This window comes from Lepus europaeus, chromosome 1 (assembly GCF_033115175.1).
Source record: "Lepus europaeus isolate LE1 chromosome 1, mLepTim1.pri, whole genome shotgun sequence".
In the NCBI taxonomy this organism is placed as follows: domain Eukaryota; kingdom Metazoa; phylum Chordata; class Mammalia; order Lagomorpha; family Leporidae; genus Lepus; species Lepus europaeus.
The window spans coordinates 108,686,247-108,705,577 of NC_084827.1; the positions used below are offsets into that span (position 1 = coordinate 108,686,247).

General features: G+C 35.8%; 1 protein-coding gene across 8 annotated transcripts in view; it reads right to left on the reverse strand.

The window, feature by feature from the left end:
* LOC133766490 (sodium channel protein type 1 subunit alpha) overlaps positions 1 to 19,331 on the reverse strand; it is a 77,810-nt gene that overhangs the window by 46,277 nt on the left and 12,202 nt on the right. For all 8 annotated transcript variants that reach the window (XM_062200195.1, XM_062200199.1, XM_062200179.1 and 5 more), the window contains exons 2-9: positions 14,897 to 15,015; positions 12,576 to 12,665; positions 10,905 to 11,033; positions 9,203 to 9,294; positions 7,768 to 8,037; positions 3,483 to 3,546; positions 2,287 to 2,428; positions 1,438 to 1,644 (exon numbers count right to left, since the gene is read on the reverse strand). In XM_062200195.1, coding sequence (XP_062056179.1) covers positions 1,438 to 1,644; positions 2,287 to 2,428; positions 3,483 to 3,546; positions 7,768 to 8,037; positions 9,203 to 9,294; positions 10,905 to 11,033; positions 12,576 to 12,665; positions 14,897 to 15,015 — 1,113 coding nt within the window. The remainder of the gene's footprint in view (positions 1 to 1,437; positions 1,645 to 2,286; positions 2,429 to 3,482; positions 3,547 to 7,767; positions 8,038 to 9,202; positions 9,295 to 10,904; positions 11,034 to 12,575; positions 12,666 to 14,896; positions 15,016 to 19,331) is intronic.

Sequence of the window (19,331 nt, forward strand, 5' to 3'; positions counted from 1 at the left end):
TCTGCAAAAGTAAGGGGGGGGGGGGTTTCTTTCCTAACAGAGGCTTTCAGAAATAATGTTGTTTTCCCCATAGTAACATTTATTATGTCTGTGTCATGCTTCACAGACCACAGATTAAAAAGTATCCACTGGGCATTGACAAGAACATAAATTCTTATTACTTTCTTAGATTTGATTTTCTCTAAAAATTGGTATTTAATTACATTGCCTTTTTTTCTCTAAAAAAGAAACTGGAGCATAGATGAGAAGCTGACAAGTTACTTGAGGTCACAGCCAGAGGTAAGGAAGTGAGATGAAAATCTGAAGTCCTCAAATTTGTCGATGGTTCACAATCCCTTCCTCATCTTTCCATGATATTCTCTCTATCCAGTAGAACAGGGCACCAATAGTTTCCTGCTAAGCAAGGCAAGCTGCCCAATTCTCCAAAAACTGCCTCTACCATCTTCAAATATGCACTGGTTCTTACTGGCCATGTGGGCAAGGAATAAAACAATGCTTTTTGATTACAGCTTGTACAGGTACTAAGTTGGCATGTTTTAGTGATTATCATTGCTCCCCACGTATCCAAATTTCCAAAGCAACTTCATTTGTTTGTTTGTTTTTAGTAAAGACAATGAGTTTGTATGCTAAAAAGGAAGAGTTATGAAAAATAGGAGTAGTAGGAGGGCTTTTTACAATTTTTTGTGCTTTGAGCAGCGACGTTTCACTATAAGAACAAGAAATCCCTCTTGGACATCCTGATCTGCATAAGATTCACGATATTCATATACATATTGGATACCACTATATCAGAAAACATTATATTATTTGATTACTTCCTTATAATGGCAGCTAAGCAATCACAATAAAGGCCAACATATTTTTGGTTAAAGGAAGAATGAGACTATAAGAACCCAATGACCATTTTTGTGTATAATAAACAATGCATCTTTTAAACAGTAAAAATCACTTCCTTAGGATCTTATTCTTTTTTTTTCCTGATCAAGCTACAAGTTTATTTTTTTAACTTTTATTTAATGAATATAAATTTCCAAAGTACAGCTTATGGATTACAATGGCTTCCCCCCCATAACTTCCCTCCCACCCACAACCCTCCCCTTTCCCGCTCCCTCTCCCCTTATTCTGATGCCAGTATACTCAGAGGTTTTTCACCTGAGAAGACCCCAAAATCATGTTTTATCTTTAATTCTGATAATCTTAATAAGATTAAAATACCAGGAAAGTTTTTATTTTGTGGTTACTATTATAAAGATAATAATTCAATAGTATCCTTAAATGAAACTAAACAAAATAAAAATACAGAAATCCTTAATACTTTTCCATATCACTAGCTTTCTTAGGTTTTGTTACATACTTATGTCTCTCTAGTATTTTAGTAACAATCAAAACAATAGTTTGGCAGTGTGAAACAGGGCATCCTTGATTTGATGAATTTACCTGAGCTGCCTCTTGTTGCTTTTTTAACTGTTCAAGCATCTGCTGAAACTCAGCTTCTTTCTGCTCAGCCTCTTCCAGTGTTGCCTGATTCTGTTCCTCGTAAGCCATGGCCACCACAGCCAGGATCAGATTTATTAGGTAGAATGAGCCCAAGAAAATGACCAGCACAAAAAATATCATGTATGTTTTTCCAGCAGCACGTAATGTCTAGAAAAATGAATATCAGAATTGCTTTTCAGTATTATTTCACTAACTGGTGGCTTAAACTCTCAATTTAGCCTAGTGTTTTGTAGAACTCTGATAGAAATAATAATGTTGATAACAACCTTCCCTGCTTCTTTCATAGACTGTTTCTTTAATTCAGCCTCTTCCTTTGCCCCAACTGAAACATTCACGCTCTGATTTCTTAAAGGGAATTCTTGGATTCACTAAGAATGAAACAGAGTCAATAAATACCACAAAGACCTCAATCAAAGAGGTGACGTTCGGTGACCCTGTTGGCAGAACTCAGAGTTATCTTTCTACATCTGCATCTGCTTCCTTATTTTTACCACCACCCACCTGAGAAAGCATACTTGAAGGGTGATACTGAGGGGAGATTGTTCTTTCATTTAGACAGTCTGTGTCTGAGAAGGGTAGTAAAGTGGATTTGCCTCAGGGATCAAATGGAAAGAATGTCATCACTCTACTTAATATGGGTTATGATCAATAGCATAGGGGAGCTCACATATCTGGATTTCAACTTCTGTTCTTTTCATTATGTTGTGCTGAGATTTGGATTTCACAGCTCACTTGGTAATGCTTGTAGACTTCTACTTAAATGCTGTATGTGTCACCTCAGAATCTTACCAGCTGGTAAAGATTTTCCCAAAAGTCCTGAGTCATCAGTCGAAACAAGGATAAAAAAGCCCAGCTGAAGGTATCAAAACTTGTGTAACCATAATTGGGGTTTCTACCAGCTTTTACACACACGTAGCCTTCTGGACATTGGCTGTAAATGAGGAAAAGAGAAGATTACAAGACATTCAATTGTCTTTCTCTTCCGATAGTATCCTATACTTATCACATTATCTAGCCAGGAAAGTTTGCTGTTTCAAAAGATGAAAGTAACATAAATAGTAACTAACACATTTTTTGACAATTGATATAATTATTTTATTGGCCATGTGGTGTCATCATTGAAATGTGGCACAGAATTTCTAATAAAATTTCAAAATACTGTTTTATGTTGACATTTAGCATTTCAAAGTATCTCCATTTATTTTTTTTTCTGCTATGGAGTCTCCAGAATTAAGTCATTCCCCCATATACTTGCCTAAAAGAAAGAGTAGCATATTTAAAATCATTTTGTCTCATTGTATAAAACATCAATGCTTACCTAATACTTAAAATGTACATTTAAAATATTCATGAAAGTACATAGTAGAAGATAATACATATTTTATTAAATTTTGAAGACCTCTCATAATCTCATACTTACAAATTACCTTTATTACAGAAAATTAATATGAATAATTAGTTGACTATCATCTATCAGTTTCTACAAAGAGAGAAAAGATACAGATACAGCACATTTAAAAAATTGTGGAAAATAAAGATAACTGTATTTGCGGCTGGCATTGTGATATAGTAGGTAAAGCCACCACCTATGACTCTGGCGTCCTATATGGGCAACAATTCATGGCCCAGTTGCTCCAATTCCAATCCAGCTCCCTGCTAATGGCCTAGGAAAGACCATCCATGTAGAAGATCAGGAGAAGCTCCTGGATCCTGGTTTCAGCCTGACCCAGTGCTGGCTATTAGAATCATCTGGGGAGTGAACCAGTGGATGGAAGATCTTTCTCTGTCTCTCCCATTCTCTCTGTATTTCTGACTTTCAAAATAAATAAACAAACCTTAAAAATAAAGATAAAGGTATTTGATACAAAGATTTTGGAATTCATGCATTTTCTTCATAATACACATTTCTCTGAACTTTTTAAAAACTCCTAATTAAGTGTCTATATACACACAAATATACAAACACATACAAATTGTTGGCTTACCCTGCGTCAGAGCTATTTCCACATAGTAATGCATCCAAAACACCCTCCAGGAAATAATGATACCCTATTTAAAAAGAGAAAGCCATAAAATAACATCGTGCACTGTTAAGAGTTCTGAAATGAGAACATTCTGAATGTCAGGTCCTACTTATAGATTCATTGAGCAATTTTAGATCTTTTATTTAATTCATATAATTCTTTTACTTAATTCATTCAATATACAAGTGTTTCTTCCTTCTCCCAATACTATTTATTATATTAAGGGGATTAGAAATAGTGCAAATTATTTACTCACTACCAAGGTAAAATAAGTGATGGTTACAGTACTAAGCTAACATTTTAAAAAGAAATCAGTATTTTCCCACCAACCTGATGAATTAAAAAATTTCATTCAGCTCTCTCTCTCTTCCTCTCCATTTCCTGACCTCTGTCTCTGTCTCTCTCTCCCTTACACTCTCCTTCTCCCTCTTTTCCTTCTTTGCTCCTTCCCTCCAGTCTGTTAAGTTCCCCCCAATAAACTCTTTCCCTTACTCTGGTGTTTGGTGTGTTTTGTGGTGGCCTTACATTGGTGCTGTGACTCGGATCCAGGCTCTCCCAGTGACTTTGCTCTCCCTTTGGGGCTCTCTGAGCTGCTCTGGTGTCCTGGATTTCTGCCAGTCACAAAACACACTCTTGGAACACCTTCCACAGCACTGACAAACACTCCGTGATCTCTATCCACACACTGGCCTCCCAAATTCTGAGTGTCTGTTTAAGTGTTTACAGGAGGTGATAAAGGAACAAACCAAGGCATTCAGCAACCAGGCAGTCAACCAAATACTGCTACAGGGATATACTCAGCTCCCCACCCATGAGATAGCTGCTTGAGACAACGCCCCATGCCAGCGAAGAGTACCTCATGGCCCCATGTTAGCAGGAAGTAGCTCTAAAGACAGATGATTGTCCCTTTACCCCTCCTGGACTTTTGGGACTAATCCTGCTTTTACAATTCCTGCTTTATAAAAAACATAAGGGGGGAATGTTAGTAAAATGGTGCAGTCTTATCTATGGTGCAATCTACACCCTGACACCATCCAAGGGTCTAGCCTCCCCACCCCCCATTGCAGGAAGCCAGGTGGCTATATGGTCCAACCACCAGTGTCAGCCCCACCCCCATCCTAATGGGGTTCCCTGCTCCTACTTTCCTGTCTGTCCCCCAGGGCAAAGTTTTAAAGGGACCTGTTCCTGAACACATGGCTCTCGCACTTGCTCTCTCTCTCTCTCTCTCTCTCTCCTTTTTCTCTCCATCTCCTGACCTCTGTCTCTATCTCTCTCCCTTATGCTCTACTTCTTCTTCTTTTCCTTCTTTGCCCATTCCCTCCAGTATGTCGAGTTTCCCCCAATAAACTCTTTCCCTTAAAAAAATTCATTCAGTAAAAATAGGTGATAAGAAGAGATTTCTTTGCTTTCTCAAAATAGTCACATATTTCAAAATGAAAGGTTTGTATATTTTCTGGTCTGCTACATTTGAACTCTACAAAATTTCTAAAATTTTTATATATATTATATAAACATAAATATATATTATATAAATATATGTTTTATATATACATATATATTGTAAATATAATATATATGTATATATAAATTCATAATTTATACTCTATACACTTTGAGAATATAATATAATCAGTTTACAGTGAGACACATAAATCATATCAACTATGAAAATAAAAAAGATTTTAAAATCTTAAATACCAAAGCTGAAATAATTACTAATTGGTAAACACTATACTATCTCAAAGGTTTCTGTTTCTGAGAAACTCCTAGACTTATTTTTTAAATTCGTTTATTTATTTGAGGGGAAGAGAGACAGGGGTAGACAAATAGAGATATTCCATTCACTGATTCGCTCCTGACACTGTTGGATCAAGCTGAATCCAGGAAATCAGAACACAACCTAGGTCCCACACATGATTGGTAGAGCCCCAAGTTCTTGAGCCAGGGTGTGCAATACAGGAAACTGGAATCAAGAGCAGAGCTGGGACTAACGGGTGTCCTAACCACTGCACCAAACCACTATGTAAACTCCTGCCTCTCCGTGGTTTCTTCAAATGTCCTGTGGCACTGTCAATTTTCTTTGCATTTTTCCTTCATATTTCCTCTTTCCTTTCTACTGAGGATTGGCATAAGTAAGAATTCACCCTTCACTATGTGCAAATACATACATTGTCATCACACTTATTTACTTATATTGTAATTATTTGCTTATAAATATTATTCCTCCTTGAAAGTCAGAAGCATCAATTACTCCTATTTTACTAGTGTTTGAAACCTGGTAGCCTTTCAATAAAGTGCATTGAATGACCAAGCAAATGGATGACAAAACAAACAAATAAAACTAATGAGATTAACTAATATGCTGAAATAGGTAAGGAAAAATATTTCTTGGGTGTTACATGTTTATTCCTTGCATTGTTTTGTAAAAACCACACGGAACCACTTAAGGGCACGTATCATTTTATTTCCAAATATGCTGATTTCCTTGAAATAGAAAAATTGACATGGTTTCTTAATTTGCAGTTAAAAAGTAAAAGGACTATAATTTCTTTTTGATAGTTCATAATTATAAATGAAGATTTGTCCATTAAATTCAATAATGTAAGACTCTTGACCTGAAGAAAACACAAATTTCCAGTCATAAAAATTTTTAAAATTTTAGTGAATTTAATTTTCTGTCACTTTCAAAGACCAATCATTTTGCTTATATTTACATTTGGTTGAAAATAACCTTTTTCAACAAGTGGAATATTATTAGGGGAAATGATAGAAAATATTGTTGAAAATAACCTTAAGTATTCTGAATATTTTTTATTTTGGGTGTAAGAAAAATGAAGTCAAATAAATTTACAATGGAGTGCTTAAAGCCTAGGGACATCATCATAGCCAGCATTGTGACTGTAAATACAAAGAAACCCCAGATTTCAGGAGTTGGTGACAGCAGTGGGCTTATGGTATCCTATGCAGTGAGTAGGGGATATCCGTGCATTGCTCTGACACTTGCTATTCTTAATCAAAGGCACTTTCTTTATTTAGAGATTTACAACTGCTGCAAACTATTTGTTAGCGTATCTCTAAATATTATGGAAGAGTGAATCTGTACTAATATGAGGTAAATTCCTGATCTATAACTATAGAAAGACATTGATAGTTCCTTAATTTTTTATCATGCTTTCATTACTTTAGTTATCAAAATATCAGTAATTTTCTATGATTAACCTTACTTGTCCTACACAGTCACTGAAGTTTTTTCATTTCTTTTTCAAAGTATTGCTCATCACTTTAAAATAACAAAGACATAGCACATAGACATTCAAGCACATCGAGAGCCTAAGTTTTTTGTGTTCATTATTTTTCCTTTAAAAGGATATTTTTTCCCATGAATCTTGTTCTAATTCTTCCTGCTTTTGAAATATTGCTACTAGAAGATATTAATATTAAAGAAAACAGGAAACACATTATTTGTATTGATACTTTAAAGAGAGGATATTAAGATAATGATTTTTCCACCATTTTAGACTCTTTAAATGTTTGACTATTTTTGTAAACTCTTGAATTTAAGATAAACTGATTCCCATAACCTTTCTGATTTATCTGAGCATTTCTACTACTCTATCCTAAATCTTAATTGACTGTAAATTTTGACCTTTGATGTCATACTACTTTCCAAATATAAGAAATAATATATATCTTTAGATCGCACTTGATTTCCATAAAATAACATAATAATCTAAACCAGAACATCCTGAAGCCATGTGTTATCATTGCTGTTTTCCTCAATAGCCTGTACAGTTTCTAGTACTTTGTAAAAGTACTTTAGAACATAAAGGAAATTTCACATATTTCATCTACTTTGATAACCATAATTATTACAGGAAGAATGTACAGCAACAAAAGAGCTTAGAAAAATTCTTATTGGATGAATTCACCTGCCTACCAAGTGATGCAATAGAAAGTGGTAATCAGGGATCAAAATAATTATCACTAAAATAATTAAATGTGTATGTAAACCAACAATGATGTAAATAACAAAATTCTTTAAAAATAGTCACATATAAATGATCTGTATTTAAATTCTAGGGGAAAGAAACACCAAGTAAGATGTAATTTTAAGTATTTTTAAATGGTTTGATTAGGTCATTTTCCAAGAGATCACAATCTGCTAGATGATTATTTTTAGTTTTCTGATTCCTAGATAGACAGCAGGTCAACAATGAAATGAATAGACATGTATAACAATTCTTACTTGTATCTTGAATGTATGATTTCCAGTCAAACTCAAAGACAGTTTCATTGACAATTGTGCCATTGTTATCCATAGTAATATTCTTCTGTATACTATGTTCCTCCAGGGAAGCATTGGTGGGAGGCCACTGTATACATTTATTCCTCAGGTTGCCCATGAACAGCTGCAGCCCTATTAGAGCAAACACGCTCAGACAGAACACAGTCAGGATCATGACATCTGAGAGCTTCTTCACCGACTGGATCAGGGCTCCCACGATGGTCTTCAGGCCTGAAAGAAAGAAATCTATTACTATGAAGAGCTCTGCACAATTTTCTTAAAAACATAGATTCCACTGTTAAGCCCCAAAATTTTTGCAATGCTAGTGCAAAAGCAACCCTTCACAGAAGGCTAGGGCTTACAGAGATGATGATCCAAACAATGAGACAAAAATCCAAGTATCCCATTTTGTGCGCAGAAAATAATGAGAAATTCAGGGTGTACACAGAGCTTATATTAGAAAAAGTGGTTTGACTTTCCACTTAAAAAAAGATTTATTTATTTGTTAATCAGAGCTACAGAGAGTGAGGGAGAGACAGAGAGGGAGAAACAGAAAGAGAGAGAGCAAGAGCTTTCAACAGCTGGTCCATCCCCAAGATGGCTGTAACGGCCAGGACTGAGTTAGGCCAAAGCAAGGAGCCAGAAGCTTCTTTTTGGTCTCCTGTGTGGATGCGGGGGCCAAAAACTCGGGCCATCTTCTTCTGCTTTTTCCAGGCCATTAGCATGAAACTAGATTGGAAATAGAGCAGCTAGGACAAGAACTAGCACCCATTTGGGATGCCAGCATCGCAGGTAGGATATTTACCCACAGCACCACAATGCTAGCTCCTGTATTTCCACTTTTTGTAATGGAAACTTGCTCTACATTTTCATTAGGGTCAGTTGTTAGTTTTATAACAAATTACCTTAATAAATATTTTTAAGTCTTGCTTTACAATTAGGACAATTTGACTATAAAACCAGAGGTGGTTTAGAGTATAATTATAGTTTAAGATAAATCCTTCATGCACTCTTATGAAGTCATGCTGTTTTTGTTATCTTGTTCCCTTGTATTTTGTCAGCAAATGACTTACAAGATTTGCATTGTGTATACATAATCATCAAGGCTACAACAAATAAGAGAACATAGATTGGTAGATTCAAAAGACAACAAAATCTTGGTAAAAGTGACATGATAAAAAAAATGACAACGCTAAGAACAAATCACACAGAATGCTTTTTACAGAGTCTCCTGAAAGAAACTGTTAAACTCCAAGTTTTGTTGAGACAAAAATAATTTTCTGTGAAACACTTGTTTTAATGAATCTCAATTTTCTTAATACTGAACGTCAAAACAAAGAAAGTGACTCCAAAAAAAACATGTTGAGACAGCCTAGGTATTTATCTGAGCTCTCACCTGGAATGACTGAAATTGTTTTCAGTGCTCGGAGAACTCTGAATGTTCTCAACGCAGAGACATTGCCCAGGTCCACAAACTCTGTCACGTATCTGTAATGGGGGTTCACATACAAACACAGTAACAGAAAACAGAAAAAGAGCTGTTGAGACAAGGACCTTGTGCTTTCCACAAATCACGTCTTACCTGGAACTATAGAAATAGTTTCCAAAGTTCTCAAGACTCTGTAAATGCGAACAGTTGAAAAACTGCCTAAATTTACAAATTCTGTTACATCCCTAGAGAATTAAATCACAATTATTCACATAATCAGAAATTATGCTGTTTGCTTGTGTATTTTGCAAAGCCTTCTTCAATTATTTTAAGTGATTAATATTGTAAATAGCAAACAAGTAATTAGATGCCATCAAGCTGGCTTAATTCACTAATTTAAGACCATTAACTAAATGTAAACTTCATAAAGTATACATCCCTGCTGCCATTTTTGAAAGCAATGTAATCAAAGTATTTACAAATAGTAAATCCAAAGTATTTACTTTTTTTTTTTTAAGTAAAAAGAAAATAGACCTTGGTTATAGTTTTATTTAGAGTTTCAGTAGGAAAAAAAATGAAATCTCTCAACAGAAATGTAAGTATGAAAAGGCAAACTGCCCTATTGCCTTTATGCACAAGATAAGATTTTGCTCCCCCTACTTTTAAATGAAAGGTAAAATAAGGATATTACTTTATGGAGGCCCATTCCTGCCTTTGCCATCCCTGCTATTTTTATCTCAAGAAACAGAAGTCCCAATATGTACTCTTTGAGCCGTGGCCAGAGTGCATGATGAAGGATGAGCTCATCTTATCACATATGAAATGAAGACCAAACTGGCAGTGTCTGGAGACCTACATGTAACAGTGTCCCTCTCCTCCTCCTTTCTACCACAATAAACCTGCAAAAGGCTAGGAAAGTTTGCTCCTAAAGGGAGGATGAGGGCTAGTGGTGCTGGTCCACCTTCCTGCACACTCTACTTTGCACCTACTCTTGAATGGCATTCCATTATTTTCCTGGGTCTCTTCCTTGGTAATTTTAACACTACAAAAAGAATGGGAATGCAGAACTTGTTCATGTTACTGAGCATATATGGATATGAGATAAAGCAAGAGGTTTATGTTCAGGATAAGAAAGAGATGCAGAAAATGAAAAAGCAAAAGAACATATAAAACATAATTTGTCAAATATATTCTCTTCTTGTTATTTTATTTGTCAGAGTGTTTTGATATTAGCAGTTGTATATTTTCAATTATTTTATCATATCAATAAAAGAGTCTGTAGAGTGTGTAGTATGGGTAAGCTCAGTGAAATTTGTGAGGCCTGTGGAATTATTTGTGGCTATAATTAAAAAAAAACACTTTTAGAGATTTATTATAAATATATTTGTGCTGTTATACTGGACTGTGGGAATGTTGGAAGTACAAAATACATGAAATTTCCTGGCAGATATTTACATTATGTGAAAAGTGTAGTCTCAACATTACAAGCCTTCATGACACATGGAAATGCCATTTAGGCCACCATTGTACTAAACCAAAATCCATACCTTACATGGACAAATCACACAGAAATATTCTACAGTTAAAGCAACTCTGTTCTTTAAAAACATAAACACATATAGCAAACCAAACTATATTCTCTTTTGAAGTTTCAAAAGGAGATACTTACGCAAATGTGATGACAGTAAAATCAAGCCAGTTCCATGGATCCCGAAGGAAAGTAAAATCTTCTAAACAGAAACCCCTTGCAATAATTTTTATAAGTGATTCAAAAGTGTATATTCCTGTGAAGGTGTACCTGAAACAAGCATCCAGAAATAATTGATAAGGCTATAGTTTTCCTTCGTAGCCTATCAACTTCTTATCCTTAAGTCAGAGGGCCAGAAGAATACTAGAAAAAGAACTTGGGCAGGCTGATTTTATTCTTCTAGAAACAAAATATAGCCCTAAATTTAAATTCACCCTGACACATGAAGAATTGGCTTTAAAGTCCTGTAAGAGCAGTGTGAGCTGCTCATGCCACTTAAATCTGTACAGTGACTGTCTGAAATGTCTTGCACTTGACAAAAAAGAATGGAGCATCTTGAGAATTACCCAGCAAGTTCACAGGATTCAGTAGTTAGTCAGTAACAACATTGAAGAAATATAAAATAATTTTCTTTTAGAAGGCAAAGAAGAAAATCTAAATTTCAAAGATGCTTTAAGAAGAAGACAATGACAAATTGCAAGTGTTGTTCTCTCTTTGTGTAAGCTGGGTGAACTCACTTGGAAAAAAGATTGGATTAAAATCAAAGTGGTTATCTTCAAGTTATAAGAGGAGAAAATTTAATTTGGAATGATATCTTGTGATAATTCAGAAACTTAGATGTTTCCAAAGTTCAGATATTCTGTTCACAAGTTAAGGTTTAGAAAGTGGCAAAAAAATCACAGAAACTGGAGTATTAGAAGACCTTTGGGACCTCAAATATTAACTGCAGTATGTTAGTGAATTTTTGAATAAATTTTAGTTTTTTTTTTCCTGAAACTTGTTTATTTCCTTATTGAATGCAACCTAGAAATATCTGAGAAGGCAAGAGGCTCTTGGGGATACCTCTGCAGTTGTTAAAACAGTCAGCAGCACAGATTAATAGAAATTACATTATGAGCACTGTGACCAGGTATAGCTGTGATTAACAGAGTAGCCCCAGCTCTAGTTAGCACAGATTGGACCTCTCTGCCTGCACAGGTATCCCAGAACAGAGACCATCAATGCAGTTAGTAATGCTTCTGCTTTTGGAAAGTGCTACCCAAACTCTTCAGTTAACCTTTAGTGTACTGAATCTTCAAGTTTTACAATCTCAAAATTTTAGATTTTATTTCAGCCAATTTTTTATGGTCATATTTGAAGCTGATATAGCTGATATAGACCTGACATGAAGTGGATATGCCTAGGAGAAATGAAAATTTTGTGAGATCAATTTTGCCTTCTCATGAAATGTGTAACTTTCCTTTTTCAACTTAGTAAATTCATCTGTAATTTAACTGGAGCCAAGGTTTATCATATTGGCTCTGTTGTGCAATTGCTTTAACCATATTTACTATAGTTGCTGTAGATCCTAAAGGAAAAGTGATGAAGGTGCAAGTATGATGTATGACCACTATGTCCAGGTAAAAGAGAGAGATTAGATCTGACACCAGCAGGCTTTAGAACAATGAATATCATCATTGGGTCTAGAAATTGCTTTAATAAAAATGGTTTTCAGTTTTATTTTGAGGATAAGACAGATTTTCAAAATCTCAATGTATATTTATATATACATTCCTATTTGCATATAATATTTAAACTATAAACTGAACTTACTCTACATTCTTTGTCCAGTCAGGAGGGTTACTCATAGTCATAAACACACAGTTCGTCAAAATGGTGCACATAATTAGCATGCTGAATAATGTAGACTATTGTTAAGGAACATACAAAATAACCAAACCCAAGTCTTTTATTAAATAAAGCTAAGAATGAGAAACCTGAGCTTCTATTCAGTAAGAACTTGGTGACAAATACATTGTGTACAAGTCATCTAATTTCTATATTTTATTTTCTACACCTGTAAAATAACATCACCTTCACAGAGAATTTGTTTAGATTAAATTAGATGGTGTATGATAAAGCATTATATAAGTGTAAGGTGTTGTTTTCCAGTTATTATTAAATCAGTATATTTACCTCCCAGTGAATTTTAATGGGAAGACAGTGTTTGTGAGTCACATTGAATGTACACTTTTTGTAGAGAAAGTAGTGACTTAAACTAATTAAGGTGACTGCAATAGTGAGGTATTGAGCAAGGGCACATATGTGCAATATTGCAATGTCTTGAACACATGTTATCTAATATAAAAAATGTAGTTCAAATGTGGTGTGAAGTGTTGGGTTTCTCTATTCTCACAGATATTACACAAGTGCACAGTGCAAGCCTCACTGGATAAGATGAAAGGTGAATATTCGTGGAAGTTAATACTGTGAACATAATTAAAATTTGACATAGCAAAGTGACATAGGGCATGTCTTTCAGGCTCTCTGTATCACTGAACCTCCCTGTGTCTCTACCCACTTTTATATAATGTGGCAAATAATGTACAAATTTTGAAGTGCAGATCAAATGAGTTAATACACATGAACTATTTGGAACTGTACCTGCATATTAGTCAGTATGCTCTGTGTCAGCTGAAACAAATGAACAAGTCATAAATAATTATGGAGCCAAAAAGGACCTTAAAAAACAACTGAACTTATCACTATATTTTAGAAATCAGAGATATAAGCTCTCAACTCCAGAGAGGTTAGATATCTTGGCCCAAGACACAATATTTTCTGCTTCCATATCAAATATTCTTTCCCTGCAGTTTATTGCCAAAACAAAAACCTTCTTTATGTGAAAAAGAAAATTTCCATCATATGACCACATGATGGCACTAAGAATACAAACTAGGATAGGAAAAGTTGCAGAAATTTAAAATCCCTGCCTATACAATTTGTAAAAATTTATCTGAGAGAGAGAAAATGAGAGAAAGTTCCTATACATTGGCTCATTCTCCTCATGGCTATGATAGTCAGGGCTGGGCCAAGGCCTAAGTGGGAGCTGGGAATTCAATCCAGGTTTCCCACATGGGAGGCAAGAACCCAACCATTTAAGCCACCACTGCTGCTTCCCATGACCCTACTAGTAGGAGCCAGAGACAGGTACTGAACTGAGATTCTCAAATAGGTTGCAGGCATCCAGATCTATAGGCCAAATGCCTACCCTAAACATATGTACAATTTGTATGTTTCTAATTTTTAAATTTTAATATTGACATATTTATATTACTAAGGATCTCTTGCTATTTATTTTTTAAAAAGACCTTTTAAATTTTAGACTCTTATTTTTTTTTAAAAAAAGGATGAGCTTATGAAAATTATAAAGTATAATAGTATTTCTTTCTTTACATGATTCTTCTAATCAGCGGAAGAACTTAGGTGCAAATGCCCTGTTAGCACCGATGAGAATCAAAAGCCAAATAGTCCTTAAGGTCACTTGGAAATACAGTTTCAGTTTCTTTTGTTAACTTCCAGACTCTTTACTAAGTAATCAGTTTTGCATGACATAGTCATAACTCAAAGACTTAAATTTGAAATTCAGCCAATGTTTTCACAAAAATTAACAGAAAATGTCAGAATTAAGTAAGTACTAACCAGTTTTCTGATATTCACTCGTGGAAAATATGCTTGGTGATTTAAAGTACACTAAAGTATTTTACATCATAGCTCTGGCTAAATTGTCATCTGGAAATAGATTTTTCTGTAAGTATATCTTTATTCACCACAAATTCTATATAATTATAAACCTCATACACAAATGGTAAAGATAAGTAAGGCTACTTTCTAGTAGATTTACAGGATTGAGTACGTACACTAAAGATAATAGCTACATATGGACACACACACACACGTCACGTTAAACACTTTAAAAATTTCAGTGACATCTATGTGATTAATCAACTTTAAGAATCAGCCTTATCTGACAGAATATGGAAAATGAGAGTGACAAAAGCTATAGAATATGGAATTTCCCAGATAAATATTTTCTACAAAGTACTTTTATATTATGTACAAATAGTTGATATTAACCACTTGAAAAAGGATATGAATGTACCAAAATCTTAATAGCTATTTTCCTAAGAGGATTGAAGGGAGTTAAAATGTACAGGGCGGAGGTGGCACTGAACCGGAAGATGGCCTTCCCTTTATTCAATACTATAAAAGTCTGTAAGACAGGAACACAACATAGAAGTATAAAAGTATAAGCTAGGTAATCTCTAGTATCTACTTCCTGTTATATGTCATAATGAATTACCCCAGTGTCGTGCGAGAAGCCAGCACAATCACCAGTTCTGATGTGTAACATGAAGAAAACTGTCACTGGATCTCATCTTCACTAGGGAGGACATCCAGTGAAAGCACTTACCTTTTACCTGGTACTTACCTGCAATTTTACTGAACATAAGACAATTAGCACAGAGAATTCATTTTCTGAATATTTTAAATGTTTGAGCTAAATGGAAGTCTTAAATAGCTGCACAATTCATTTCATTCTAAAAATCTTAGGGTGCTACATTCCTTTCAAACATCTGGAAAATTAATCCTGTGGAATGTAAAGTCATTCAATAGAACTGATACTATTTTTTGAATATTCCTTTATCATCTATGCTCATAAAAATATTATCACTCTAGTTGTAATAGAAAATAAAAACAGTCACCATCAAACCCCTTCCTACGTTAGATGGGTGTAATCCAATAATTGATTTCTGGAGGCCAGGTTCACAGAAGAGTATCTTTTGACCAGGAGTGCTAAATTCTGTATTGGGATTTCAGAGTTAGCTGATGCATTGAATTCTAATCCCAGTTGACTGCCTGGCACACAGGAAAAGCTCAAAGGCCCTGGACAATCCAGGATCCATGAATATAAATGAAATTCCATTCCAAAAATTTGACTTATTTGAAAGCAATTGTCACTGTTCAGACAAAAATATAAGAAACAAAGTACAATAGTGTATGAAGACTCGTCACACAGTGTTTTTAAAGGCGTTTACTTATAATTAAGACAGATTCTGCAGTGGGAGAAAGCCTTTTTCTCTGTAAATATATTTAGGGAAGAGAATTTTAAGTTTTTTTAAGCTTAAATTTACATATTCTTCAAAAGCTCTGCTTCTTTGTGGCTCTAGGTGCATTTCTGCATAGCAGGAATATATAACCATATAGGAAGCTGTATGTTTATTTTCTATTAAAAGTCTGATAATTCTTTATTCTTTACATTTAATCATTTGGTCATTAGTAGATTTCTCATTTTTTTTTACTCGCCTACCTTCAAAATTTACTAAATTCAAGTAATAGCCCCAATGTATTTGCTGAGTTGCTGCTTGGAATTAGCATCTCCTATCTGGTGTGGGTAGAAGTATTCTAAATAGACTTTGAAGGGATGGTTACTCTACCAGTGCTGTTCTGAAAGTGATTCCTGGGTTGAGATGAGTTAGGCACAGATATTGAGAAATGTATTTTGAACTATATAAAACAATTTGACAAACTGATTTTTGTGCCATTTGAATCTAAAAATGAAATAATGATGAGTTGTGGTTTTGGGGTCTATTTTTCATTTCAATTATCTAGAATTTATTTGTAATGCATTTTAGAGAAGAATGGAGGCCTCCATTTTTACCATCAGAGTTTGAGAAGCACTCGTCTAAGGGGAACCTCTGACTACATTCCCTCTACCATCTTTGAAGCAGCATGAATCTAGCATACAATAAGAAAGCTGTTCCACAAAGTTCATTTGTGTGTGTGTGTGTGTGTGTTGGGGAAGAGGAACATACACCTGTGCTTACTAGAGGAACAATTATACAATGTTGTCTCTGGTGACAACACTCAGCCCTCTTTTTCTATGATTCATTCAGTTCCTCTGTCCTTAAGTGACACTGTGAGATAATCATAAAATGTGAACAGCCTTATGCAATGCAAATGCTTTTGCCTTTGGAAATACCAGCATCCAAGGACACAGAAAGGCCCAAAGTGAGTCAACTCAGGACTGAATATGGTCCACCTTTCAAATCTATGGCATGTGCTCATTTCACCAAAAATATGCAAAATAAAACATAATAAAAATTGAGAGAGAGGAGTACTAGGAAAATTACAACATGTTGTATTTTGTAATAGTTCTAGTGATACAAAGAACTAAACCATGCGCTTGAAGGTGAGGGTGGTCATGACGCAACTGATTGTGACTCAGTGGACAGGGGAAATAAGCAGACTGTTGTTGAGAACATGAGACCACACACTTAGAAGAGACAACCTGTGACTCTGGCTCCTGGACACTCTCTAGCCCAAATCATGAACAGTGGAAATAACAAGGAAGAGAGAAAAGATACCAGGGTGGGAGGGAGCAAAAGCAAAAGACAAAGCTAGAGATGCCAAAATATAGGGTGAGGCAGTGATGGCATATTCTGCCTTGAGAACTAACAGAAAGAAACAAACTCAACTGGGAAACTGAACAGAGAAGGGCCCACAAAGGGAGGACAGAGGGATGAACTGGGCAGAGTGTTTAATGAAAGCACCGCACCTCTAATGCTGATATATGATTCCAAATCTAAAGAGTCCTTTGACACTGAGGAATTAACACTTTTTATTTTTTGACAGGCAGAGTTAGACAGACAGAGAGAGAGAGACAGACAGACAGACAGAAATTGTCGCTATGGCCAGCGCGCTGCGCAGATCCGAAGCCAGGAGCCAGGTGCTTCCTCCTGGTCTCGCATGTGGGTACAGGGGCCCAAGCACTTGGGCCATCCTCCACTGTACTCCCGGGCCACAGCAGGGAGATGGACTGGAAGAGGAGCAACTGGGACAGAATCCGGTGCTCCGACCGGAACTAGAACCTGGGGTGCTGGTGCCACAGGTGGAGGATTAGCCTAGTGAGCCGTGGCACCGGCCCAGGAATTAACACTTTGACATATAAGGAAGCTTTGCTGATTCTAGGATGTCTTCTTAGAATATAAAATTAAAGGAATATGTAGATTATTTTATACCTTAATGTTTATAAGATTTATGTGTACATTATGTATATGCCTGCAATTTGCATTTATAAATGGATTAGTAAAGGTTCACTGTACAACAATCTTGTGCTGCTTCAGTTTGCTACAAGGCATACAGGGGACCATGGTGTCCTCGACAGACCTATCCAGGAAACTAGCAATCAGGTGGACATTGAAGGACCATTTTTATAGGATTTCTTCTGTGAGGATATTTCTTATTTCACATTGGAATATATATGTTAATGTGCTGACCTCACATATGAGACTTTAAAGTGCTTATTGGGTTTATGGGTCTCTCCAAAAAGCAAAAGAATCCAGACTTATGTAATAATGCGATATATAGAATTTTCAACATACTATCATTTTTATGTCAGCAAGTAGGTTCTATATGGAACTTCATATTTATTATATGCAATGGATCTGATGTGTGCTTCCTTATCTGTCAGTATCTAACCTCCATAAATTTGCTTACATTGCAAAGAGGCCCATCACTCAGTTAATCAGTGTTAAGAACTAAGAAAAGGGGATTGGCATTTGTGGTGTAGTAGTTAAAGTCACCACTTGCAATGTAGGTAATGCTGGCATCTCATGTGGACATTGGTTTAAGTCCTGGCTGCATCACTTCTGATCCAGCTCCCTGCTAATGTACCTTGGAAAGCAGCATAAGATGGCTCAATTCCCTGAGCTCCTGCTCACATGGGAGACTTGAAAGTGGCTCCTGGCTCCTGGCTTTGAACTGGGCCAGCTCCAGCTGTTGCAGCCATTTGGGGAGTAACCAGAGGATGCAAGGTTCTCTCTCTCTCTCTCCCCTCCTCTCTCTCCTTTCTCTCACTTTCTCTTCCTCTCCTTTTCTCTCCAAACTCTGTGTTTCAAATAAATAAATAAGCCTTAAAGTTTGAAAAAAAGAAAGGATACTTGACTCACATACGTATTTCTTCAAATAGTGTTATATATGGTACTGAAGGGAGAGAAGAGTCAGAAGGGAACACTATTTCATTTCAGAGACAGTTAAGTAACTCTAAGGATTTCGAACATAAGCAGAGAGAATAGAGCACTTCAAAAAGTCATGGAAAATAACTAAAGATAAGTTTGCGGGGCTAGCGCTATGGTGCAGTGGATCAAGAGGCCATCTGCAGTGCCGGCATCCCTTATGGACACAGATTCAAGATCTGATTGCTCCATTTCCAATCCAGCTCAGCAAAAGATGGCCCACGTCCTTGGGCCCCTGCTCCTATGTGGGAGACCTGGAAGAAGCTCTTGGCTCCTGGCTTCAGACTGGCGCAGCTCTGGCTGTTGTAGCCATAGGGGGAGTGAACCAGAAGATGGAAGATTTCTCTCTCTCCTTCTCTTTCTCTGTAACTCTTTCAAATAAATAAAATAAATCTTAAAAAATAGGATAAGCTTGTTTTGCAAAAAATATTTTGAATTCCGTGTATATGAAGGGTCTTCAACAAGTTCCTGAAAAATACATATTATGAAAAATTTTGCATGGATTTCAAAA